The 11,728-nt window shown below is 38.4% G+C and overlaps 2 protein-coding genes across 6 annotated transcripts in view; one reads left to right on the forward strand and one right to left on the reverse strand.

The window, feature by feature from the left end:
- LOC109831727 (probable protein S-acyltransferase 4) overlaps nucleotides 1–3,773 on the forward strand; it is a 6,882-nt gene extending 3,109 nt beyond the window's left edge. For both annotated transcript variants that reach the window (XM_020399123.1, XM_020399122.1), the window contains 4 exons: nucleotides 32–340; nucleotides 1,091–1,324; nucleotides 1,929–2,439; nucleotides 3,272–3,773. In XM_020399123.1, the coding sequence (XP_020254712.1) occupies nucleotides 32–340; nucleotides 1,091–1,324; nucleotides 1,929–2,438 (1,053 nt within the window). In that variant the 3' untranslated portion in view covers nucleotide 2,439; nucleotides 3,272–3,773. The remainder of the gene's footprint in view (nucleotides 1–31; nucleotides 341–1,090; nucleotides 1,325–1,928; nucleotides 2,440–3,271) is intronic.
- On the reverse strand, nucleotides 1,205–11,411 carry LOC109831726. 4 transcript variants are annotated; one of them, XR_002244533.1, is made up of 3 exons: nucleotides 10,983–11,197; nucleotides 6,191–8,679; nucleotides 1,205–1,311 (listed from the first exon to the last, which is right to left on the reverse strand). XR_002244533.1 is itself a non-coding variant. In XM_020399121.1 (2 exons), exons 1-2 carry the CDS (start codon nucleotides 11,222–11,224, stop codon nucleotides 6,569–6,571), a joined length of 2,118 nt encoding a protein of 705 aa, XP_020254710.1. In that variant the 5' UTR covers nucleotides 11,225–11,411; the 3' UTR covers nucleotides 5,900–6,568. The 4 variants fall into 4 exon arrangements, 1 of the variants encoding a protein (XP_020254710.1); XR_002244534.1 differs by lacking the exon at nucleotides 1,205–1,311 and adding an exon at nucleotides 4,908–5,362; XR_002244535.1 differs by lacking the exon at nucleotides 1,205–1,311 and adding an exon at nucleotides 5,813–5,830.

Consider the following 11,728-nt stretch of genomic DNA (forward strand, 5'->3'; position numbering starts at 1 on the left):
AGTGAGCTAAGATTTATGTTGGATGATGCAGGACTTGACTTTTCTTTTAATGACATCTAGTAGAGATCCAGGGATAGTACCGAGAAATTCAAGACCTCCAGAATCAGAAGAAGCAATTGATGTCACTACTCCATCTATGGAATGGATTAGTGGCAGAACCCCACACATGAGATTACCGAGAACAAAGGATGTCATGGTAAATGGTTATTCGGTAAAAGTAAAATATTGTGATACATGCCTTTTGTATCGCCCACCACGCGCTTCACATTGTTCGATCTGCAACAATTGCGTTCAGAAGTTTGATCACCATTGCCCTTGGGTTGGTCAGTGCATTGGACTAGTAAGTTATGGTATAGAGATTCTTTTCTTGTGTTTTTTTATCGATGATACTATTATAAAGAAATATGGATTACAGAGTTAGATATGGGGTGAAGAGGAACGTGTCTCAATTTTGGTCTCGGGATTTAATATTGTTCCTTGCGTATGATGCAATTCCATATGGGAAGCCATGTCATATTCCATTATCATTCATAAACTTCCACAATCTTCTTTCCTTTTTTCTTCCTTTCTTTTTTTATTTTTATTTCTGTGCAATTTCTTCTTCTTCTTCTTCTTCACCTTCTTGATGAGTGGGTGTTTACCTATTGACCTGCGGGTGCGTGTTTCACACCAACTCTTAGACGTTGCCATAAGTATGTTTCATGCTCCACTTAGACATTACGTCGTTACCATAAGTATTTTTCATGCTCCACCTGTACCCATCTTAACCTGAAAATGTTTGAAACTACAATAAAGAGAATAAATATTCGTCCATAATTTGAGAATCTCCTTTTCTTCTTTCCCCTTTGATTCTTCTTCATGAAATGCCTTCTGACACTGAGATCAAATATTTGCTCTTTTCTTCGAAGTTTGAAATTCTTATCCAGTTCCCATCATGCACACAGCATTCTCACCCTTACTACATGTTTCTAAACCTTCAGATGTTTTTTTAATAATGAATCATATTTAGTTGTTTCTCGTCAACAAAAGTAGCTTGTCAATATTTAGAATTACTTGAATCTATTAACATTGTTTATGTAATTAACTGCAGAGAAACTACCGATTCTTTTTCTTGTTTATATCCACATCGACGCTACTCTGCCTATATGTCTTCACCTTCTCATGGTTGAATATAATCAAGGAAAAGAAGAATCATCATAACTCCCTCTTGAGGTCGATGACCGGTGAAGTCATCTCACTTGTGCTCATTATATACACTTTCTTGACCATGTGGTTCATTGGTGGGCTCACCATCTTCCATACCTATTTGATCTGCACAAATCAGGTATCAATCAAAAATATTATCAGCAACAAACTTAAACAAATTATGCATCTGTATATACACTTGCTGAAATAATTAGTGGGTAAATTTCCCTCCCCCCCCCCCCCCCAAAAAAAAAAAAAAAAAAAAAAAAAAAAAAAAAAAAAAAAAAAAAAAAAAAAAAAAAAAAAAACCCCCCCCCCCAAAAAAAAAAAAACAAAAAACAAAAAACAAAAACAAAAACAAAACAAAACAAAAAAATCCCCACCCCTTGAATTTTGGGTGTTTTTGCATATCCTCCACCTGAACCTTTGTTTATATAACTTAAATGCTGAACTTTGAAGTTTTCTCAATTGACCCCCTGACGTCATTATGGTTAATGGGAAAATGATGAAAATGGCCTTTTGAAAAAAATGGTTGGGCTGCACTTGCTGTTGAAAAGGGTGATTTGTAATAAACTAAGGGCCATTTTCGTCCTTTTCCGTCATGTGCTAGGCATGTGAGCCATCAAAGTTTATGGTGTTAGATTAAGGGGGTTAAGAGAGACTTTTTTTTGTGTGGGTGGGGTAAGTATTTTACCCTAAGTTTAGTTGTGTGATGTATCTGAACTTATTATGTGTTCTTGCAGACAACTTATGAAAATTTCCGGTATCGTTATGATAAGAAGGACAATCCATATAACAAGGGTGCATTGCAGAACTTCATCGATGTGTTTTTCTCCAAAATTCCCCCTCCAATGAATGATTTCAGATCATGGGTGCTTGAAGAGATGATAGAAGTTGGATGTTATACTCCAAATATGGGAACCGATATCACAACTTCAAAGGAGAAGGTCGACATAGATATGGCCAGTAAACTTCAATTAGGTGGCAGTACATCGATACCAACTATATTACAGAATTTGGATTATACCACTGTTGATTGTGATGATTTAAATGAGAAGGTTACAACCGACGAACCAAATATCCAGGAGGAAAATCAAATAAATTATAGTTACTCTGGAGTGCGACCGATTGTGGATAAAAGCATTGAGGACGAAGCAAATGCAGTGGTTGTGATTGCGACGGATTACGAGGTTAATAACTCCAGTAGGATTTTACCCTCTTCTGATCATAATATTCAAGTGCTAACGACATAAGGTAATCTCTTTTTAAGAGTTTTCATATTGTTCTTTGTTCCAACTAATTTGATTGTGAATCTAGCTAAAATTCAATCAAGCAGAATTTTCACTATGTTAACATGCATAAACAATGTAAGCTAATTCACTGAGAACAATAGTTAACTGGTTCAAATTAGAGTAAATCCACCCTATTCAATTGATAAGATCACAATGAAACTTTGTAGCATAATACTAGCCATTCACATGAAAGGTATGAGTGCATTTTCACTGAAAGATATCCTCCGAAAACAAAAAAGCAAGGCAAAATTAAGTAACAACCAATGCTCATCCAGCAGACCAAATCAAGAATCTCAAGATCAAGATGATCATCCATGACTCCCCAGGACTGCTATTTTCATCATCTATCATGCCTCATCCCCAGATGTCGAGTTCAAAAACAACCAATTAGTTTGGTGTTACGTGGCTTCAGTTTTAACGTGTGTTAGAAATTTGATCTAGAATGACATTTCACCTCCAGTCTGAATTCTTTCAGAAATTGGTGACTTTCATATTAATTTTAATTTCTTTCTCTTATTTACCGAGAGCTTGGTTTAAAATGGACGATTTGTACGGGCAACTCAGTAATTAGCATATCTATATAAGAGCACCATCAAACTGCGATTGTTACAACACATAGTAATATTTTACGAAAACGAGCTGAAATAACCTATAATCTTGTTGTTATTGTTTTGTGTGATTGGTGGTTTGACAACTTAACCTCAACATATCATGACAAAAGCATCACCTCTATTTCGAGTCGATTGTTGCTATGCATCGAGGACCAAAGTCATTAGCTGCATTTGCTTTTGCAGGCTTGGCAAGTTAGTTGCGTCGACTTTTCCGAGGATGCCATCAAGGTACAACCTTCGGTGATGTGCTGATCTCTCAAATTTTCTTGGTACATGCACCTAGGATTCAATGCTCTGCTCATTTAAATCCTCGGATTTGAATTTTTTGGATGCGGAAATAAAATTGAATTTAGCTGCTCGACAACCGGGGATAAGAATCCTAGGTGCAGAAAGAAGGGAGGATAACCTTCTTACATGTATGTATCAGTTCTTGATATGTAGAGTTTTGTCTGTTTTGTTTTTGTTTTTATTTTTGTTTTCTTTTGGAGACAGTGTAGTTTTCTTTTTTTGTTTTGTTTTTTAATTTTATTGCAATTGTAGACGAGCATAAGCCTGCATGAAGAGATGCGTAGATAAAAGACAAGAATGCTTGATAATTGATGTTACAGGATGACATATACGTACAAATGTTAGTTAAATGGCGTCACTAATTGGGAGCTCTTATTATTGGTTCCTCTTTTTTTTTTTTTTATGTTTGTCTATGTAGCTTTAAATTTGTTTACAATTGTCTTTTAGCTGGAATTGTAGTCCATACTGAGCATATTCTCTTGGTGCATGCATTTGGTCCTATATCATTATTATCTGCGTACATCCGTAACAAAACTCAATTTATTCGTCGATAACAAGTACTTCCCCCAACGAAGAAAGAAATTAGCAAACATGTTGAACCAATGTGCAAGTTCTCAACATACGAATGTTTCATGTCATTTATCCCTTGTCGACAAGTCCAGGAGGGCTAAATGGAATAAATAAAGTTCAGAGGGGTTGTGTGCAAAATCCCTCAAAAGTTTAATATAGTAGCCCCATTATTATTGAAGTGCTAGGAGTTGGTGAAGGTTCTTAATATTGGTATATTGGTTACAGAATCAAAATTTTACTGTATTTATTCCATTTTAATTCTCTTGAATTGTGCATGAATTCCAAAGTCCAATGGTCCAAAAAATGACATCTTTTTGGTGCACGTTCGACACCCTAGAATTAGTGCTACAATGAGGTTGAAATATTAATGGCCGATTGACAAGAATTAAGCATGCATAAATATAATAACTACTCTTGACTTGTTTGCTAATTTGCAAGCCCTCTTTATTCCTCTTGTACATAGTTATAATTATAACGCCAATAATCATTGGATATGTCAAACACTCGCCCGCGAGTCTGATGGGACAGTCTGATGGGGCAATGTAAGCCTTAAGACGGGACAGTCTGATGGGGCAATGTAAGCCTTAAGACCCACTGAATGCAACATGTGATTTGGTTCAACCTACTGCTAACATTGACCAGTCAATGTTACACTTGACTCTCAAAACCCATCATTTAAACAATTCAATCGTTCAATTAATATCCGATGTAGGACTAAATTCTATACTATTTTCGTACTATCTCTAACAAATGGGTCTTTTCTTGGAAATTGTCAAAGAGATTTTGAGTCACCGTAAACCCCAATTTTTTTTTTTTTTTCCTTTCAGTATGGTTATCATTACTACTCTTAAGTGGATCAAGATGCATCAGCAGTGGAGCATTCAAGTAACAACATATACAACCGATGTTAGCAATCATTTGGGATGAGATCTTGCTGACTTAAAATATCCTTAACATAGATATGAACCCACTATCCAAATTTTACAAGCTCACCGTTCCCTGCATTTGAGTACACCATCAGCTGCGCATAACTTACAGAGCATCTCTTGCTAGCTTTACATACGTGTTAAGGATGTAATGACGATTCCTCAAAGGCTTTTTACACGATCACAAGGAAAAATTATAACGAAACATGATGATAATATAACAACATGCACTCAAAATGACATTGAAAACGTAATTTTCCAAGAATGAGAGACGAAAGAACCAGCCAGATACGCAGAACAAAATTCAGAACGAAAGCAATATATCAGCGACCACATGTTCGTCGATACCATTACGATCGTATCACGTAAAGCATGACCGAAATCACCCCCACACGAGCTATCTAGTTGCTCTGATAGCCATAAGGATATTCCTTCCAACTTCATGAGATGTGAGCGCTGAAATTTACACCTCAGGGACCAGACGTATCAACTGTAAGCAGTTCAAACACTTTGCATCCAGCATGTACAAAGATTCATTTTAATACTCATAATAATACTCAAACTGAACTACAGGTCTCCCAAAAGTTTCTAAAAATGAAAAGCCTTTTCATAGAATAGATGGATGTGGTGTGCAACATACGATAAATACTTAACCGATGTCCTTTTAAACAAAATTTAGCTGAAATGTTGAAGGAAATAGAGAGAAGGAAAATACAAGAAGGGTTTACTGCAGACAGAACCTCAGTAAATCCCCGAATTGTCCGGATTGGCAGCACAGACCCCTGAGGACCCCCCCCCCCCCCCCCCCCCCTCCCCCCCCCCCCCCCCCCCCCCCCCCCCAGGAAAAACAGATAGATTGAAGAGCAGGCATTTGAGGGTATCATGCTTTCAGTGTATGGCAATTTAATATGCACTTGGTAGTTAGCATATCCGAACTGTCTGAAGCTTGACATAGCAGCTTTAATAGGGAGAGAAAAGCATAAGGAGTGTAATATTTAACACAAGAATAGTGGGAAAGAAAAAAAAGGAAGCAGAACACAACCACAATAAAATGCTCCACTGGTAACTGTTCGATATCCACACAAAATAAAAGGTAACAAACAATAGATTGTCTTTCATTCTCCTAAGCCAAAAAAGCCCCAGTAAGTGACACTAGAACCATTTACACAAAAGACACCCAAAAAAGGATGAGGGAACCATTGAATGATAAAGGTATAACCCAAAACTATAACACAAGGCCATCCAAGTAAAAGAAAAGAATCGGACAATATAAAGGAAAAGGAAAGAAGGAAACAACGAAAAATCAACATTTTCTCACCTGACTCACTCGAATGATGACCGGTAATCTGAGCATAATCAGCGAATCCCGGTTAGTACCTGAACCAACCAATCTAGCCATCATATTGATCCAAATAATTGAAGCAGCATTTGAGTGTCATCTCTTTCCTAGTTACATAAATCCCTGAGAGAAGCAGGATAGCAGCTAGTGGCATCCAGGCGCTACGTACACACATAAGCCTAACATTTGGTGCTCTCGGAAGTAGCCTTCAAAGAATCTATACAGCCATGTCTCTGAACTGATGCTTACGTTGAAAATGTATGGATCTGGTTCAAACTTCAAACACCAATGAGAAATTATGCATTCAAAATGGAGCTCAGACTCTACAAAATTTTCGTCCAGAAGCCACTAACAATCTTAATTTGAGACAACAATCTCCTTCCCATGATCTTCTTCATTCATTGTCCTTCTCAGCCTCCTTAACCAAATTTCATAATCTATTGGGTATGGAGTCCCACAAAGACTATCTACATAATCAGCAAAAGCTTTCAAGACAGCAGATACATCCCCGAGCTTCTGTTGTATAACTCGTCTTGACCATGATACTTCTCTCCACTGAAGAGCCCCTTCAACTGAATCTAGTTCGGGAAAAACTCCACCACATGAAGAATACAAAAGATAAATCAAACTCTCTGCATCTGACGCCGCACATAATTTTCCTTCTTGAAGAGCGTAGGTAGAAGAGAAGAAAAGATTCATCGATGGCCGATCTCTATCTTCAAGAACCGCGTGGCCCCACCCTATGAGAACGAAGAAGGGATGGCGAGCCCCATTGCTCACACGAATTATATTCTCTGGCCGGATATCTCCGTGCCTGATTCCAGCTGAAGAGGCTGTTGAGAGCGCAGACAAGCAGTCGTGGCAGCATTTGAGAGCTTCGTCAGGACCGAACATACCATTAGCTATCAAAGTAGTGATAGGTTCGCCACATGGAGTAGTGACAAGGATTGGGGTCCCACACCAAGGATGGCTGCAATTTCCTCCAGTCTTAGGCTTATTGCATTGACCTGGGTGAATAATTCGTCCAGATGCAGCAATTTGAGGTAGGTATTTACTCGAAAGGCCTCTCTGTTTCATCGAAGTTAAGACTTTTGTCTGCCTCTGGACCTGATACCATTGGTTCATATCTTCCCAAGCTGGCTCTAAATGTGAGGGACTTGAGCCAACATACAAGAGAAAGGCTTTCCCTTGTTCTTCTACAGGACTTGCCTTGTATATTGGGACCTCGCCATCGGATACAACTTCATTTATCTGGAAACCCTTTTGCCAGCTAGAAGCCTCGAGCCATATTACTGATCCTCTTTCTAGCTTTAAGGTTTCTCTTGGTTCAATTTTGACAGATTCTTCTTGAACTTCAACAATTTCAGGAGAAATGCTGCGCTGCTGAAAACGGAACAAACCATTTTCATTAACATGCGAATTTACTAGTTGCCTCTCTTTTCTTCGGTATTGCAGTCGAGAACCATGTTCTGTAGCCAAATCTTCAAGTGAGTACTTGGGCATTCCAAAAAACTGAATTATAGAGTGGAAAGTTGCTAGGAGAACCCGTAAAGTTCCAATATCTCCCCAGTTGCAATTGCCTAACTTGTTCCAGACCCGATCAACAGGAGAAACATTGATTTTGGCATGGATTTTAATCCAATCTGCAGCACACTCATACACATTATTAACATCAAAATCCAATTTATTTACATCACCTTCCACTTTTACCACCCCACCGTATTGAGAATCGACAAGTAACACAAAAACACAACTTGAATTACGAAGTATGGTAGTTGATCTGCTGAGACTTCGAGATAATAAAACACGTAAAGCAAAGAACAATGCTTCCGCTAAAATAGCATGAGAAGGCTGTTGGTCATTCTGTTGCACTGCAAGAGTCCCAATATCAGGCCTCAACAAAGCTAATTCAAGAATTTGATCCCATCTCCCATGTAAACTACGACTGCTTTTGAGAAATATAGCTGTTGCACAAAGGCCTCCGAGCTTTCCACTGGCAATAGCCTTCTCAGCAGGATAGAATTTGGAACTTGTACTATGGATACAAGCAACCTGAAAGGGCATAGGAGTATCCTGACCCCAAAATGTCTCCCACAAGCCTTTGACACCAGCATGCAGAAAATCTTCAATGGCAAGATGTGCCGTTTCTTCAATAGCATCAGATGTCGACGAATAGAGAGCATTTGGCATCCGAATCAATTGTTGGAAAGTAACATTTTCCAGTGCATAATCAAAATTTTGCAGTTCGGTAAGATTAAAAGGAGCATCGAAGGTAGGCTTTCTGAAATCTGACTCTTCTGATATTCCTGACAACCAATCTTCTAGATGCGCTGTCAAAATTTCACTATCAACAAAATTCCGAAGAAAGTCTTTACGACTGGAAGAGGATGATCCACGGGGCCGGCCACCTGAAGATGCGCTCGATCTTTTAGGTCCAGACCCTGCGGAAGCATGGTCTGGCGACCCACCTGTCCCAAAAAAAAAACATGCTAATGCTGTTCAAGATTAAAATGTCATAAACACAGTAAAGATTTTCTAAATACAGTTAATAAAACAGAACAATTACCAAGAACAAGATATTGGACAACCATTTTAACATTCAGAAAGGAGATGAACAAAAAACATGGTAGAAGCTCAACCAAAAGATTAATCATACTTGGATGAAAGTGGTATTATTATGATCTCGCATGCACGTGCATGAAGACAACGATGGATGGATGTTTATTTTTCAATGTCATCTTTTCACAGCCAGTATAATACAAGATAAACGTCAAATCTTTCTACTTGGGGGACAATTTCTTTTCATGAGTTCTCAGAGTTACTATCAACCAATATCATGACAGAAAAGGCAAACACATCTTGCAAGGTCATGCACCAACATGCTCCTATCTAGCCATTAATGCCAATATCATAACAGTTTCTATAGAATACTATTATTATGTATTATTTACCAAAACCATATGGTGTACAGAAGCACCCTTTCTTTATACTCTGGTAGCAGTTCAGATTGAAATTTCACAAGCACGAATCACCTGCACGTTTCTACTAAAATTCTGAGGACCCCAGTTACGGCGTAATAGAAACCAACCACCAGAGATAACTATTGAAACATGTCTACACATCAAAAAAGATACCCAAACTAGTATTTGAGACAATTAGTTATGTTGGTATCAACGAAATGTCCTCATTTACATCTGCAAGGACATATGAAAACCTTATGCGACTGCCACGACAGGAAAGGATAAGTCTTGGCAATGTGGCCTAAGAAGATGCAAGCAATCTGGTGGTTCAAGTCCTGCTCACATCAGGCTACAGCATTAAAAAATGGAAAGAAAAAAAGAACATACATGCAAAGTTCTAGCACAAAAAAATTCTTAAGGATCAAGAAGAAAACAAGGACTTCATAGATACATTGAAAATATAATGAGTAGAACGCGCAAAGTTGTAAATACCAATTTGGTAACAACATCATATAGGGAAATATAACAATAGAAAGTGGTAGCATAGTCTAACACCTTGCGTTCTCTTTGGATTGCAGGTGAGTCAAACACTGCCAACTGCCAATAAATGATTTCAACCAAAGTGCTATACGTTAATAACTTGACGAGAAAAGTGTTCTTGACTACTTGGGTCCTACACATTGTAATTTATCACTCAGTCATGGATTGGGCAGACCAGGACAATCTTGAGTCAAAACAACTTATACCGAAGGAGTTCCACTTCCTTATACAACTAAAGGTTGCAATTTGGTTGGGTTTGCCGTAACTGAATGCTAATTGAGGGAAAGTTTTGCTAACCAAAACATAACTGATGAACATGGAACTGAATATGAGCCAAAATCACGCACAACCAATCTCTCATATTGGAGTAAGATCCTTCCGGTTTCAGGCTTGATTAATACATCAGATCTCTACGGAGCCAATGAACATAAATTTTCCATAATTGTCACCCAAGGCGCAACATAAGACTAACCCTTGTCCTAAACACTTTAGCTGTGAATATATTGCCTCTCCATATTAAGTCTCGAGTCCCAAAGCATCATTTTTCTCCTGCCTCAGCAGTCACACCAACCAACATACTTCATACAGTGAATAATGTTCTAATTCTCTCCTACTTTCGCCTCTCAAAGATTCACTATCCTCTAATGTAAGGGCAGACGGTCAAATGCAGAATATCTTGTATTTGAGGAGTTTCTCCATGCCTCTCCTAAATGCTCGAACCTCTTCAGAATCGGATCCTAGCGGGTTCTTAACCCAACCCATGTAGATTATGAATCTGGGTCACTTAAAACACACACACACACACACACACACACACACACACACACACAAACCAATTCTTCGTGGGAAGTCCTTGCCGGGTTCAAATTAAAAGTTAAGTCTAAGCTGGAATGCATAGTCCTAATGCAGTATCGATGGGGCTTTGGCTTATTCCAAACCAAGTTCAGCTTAGGTTGGGGACTGCCCTAGTCAAACATGGACCATCCATATGTCCATCTTTTCCATCCTATAGGCCTTAGCATAGTTCAAACATATATAGTCTCACTCGGCGCAACCTAAAGAAGAAACTTAGTAGCTCAAGATATAACCTGTGACCTGCACCTTTTATCTGCAACTGCATAAGCTACATACTAAATCTAGCCACTAATCTGTAATTGCATAAGCCACTCTGCTTAGTACACTCCAACCATCAAATCTCAAAAAAAAGTTGAGCAACATCAAAAAAAACATGCAACAAGTAGCAAATTTTCAAACTCAGCTAGAAAAAGCACCTAAATTCAACATCATCCAAACCGTGAAACACAGAGATCTTCAGCCACAACAGCATAGTCCCAACCAAAGGCCCAGACTTCAAAAATTCAACCCATCCACGACCCCAAAAGGGCCCAATTGCACCCAATTCAAAACCCTAGCCTCCCAAAAAATCCAATCTTTATCCCAATTCCGCAATCCCCGGACCTAAAACAGCAGCAGATCGAAACAAACGAAAGGCAGAGGAGGAGTTACCTTCCATGAAAACTAGGGTTGGGGTCTGGTCGTCGCTGGCGGTAGAGATCTCGGGGGTCTTCGGGAGTCCAACATTCGCTCAAAAGCCCTCGACTTTTCTTGAAATTGATAAATTAGTAAATCTTATTTGGATCGTAGTGAGCAGTGTTGGGAGGCCACTGTGGCTTCTTGCCTTTGGTTTCGGTACCCAGTGACGGCTCCTTTAATGGAGAGGGAATGAATCTATTTTCTTATTTATTTCGTCATTATTTTTATTTCTTAATTATTAATTATAGCGTGAGATTTTGGATAACTAATGACGAGATGAGAGAGAGCGATAGGGGCAGCTCTATTTGTTATTTATTATCTATTTATCTTGTCATTATTTTATTTGTAAGTTATAACGTGAGATTTTGGATAATTAACGAAGAGAGAGAGAGAGATTACTGAATTTATTAGGGATTTATGTATATAAGTAGGATTCGTAAGTTTTTGATTCATCGTTGCAACAAGGGACCAGATAAATCATATA

The sequence above is a fragment of the Asparagus officinalis genome, chromosome 2 (genome assembly GCF_001876935.1).
Source record: "Asparagus officinalis chromosome 2, Aspof.V1, whole genome shotgun sequence".
Lineage (NCBI taxonomy): Eukaryota > Viridiplantae > Streptophyta > Magnoliopsida > Asparagales > Asparagaceae > Asparagus > Asparagus officinalis.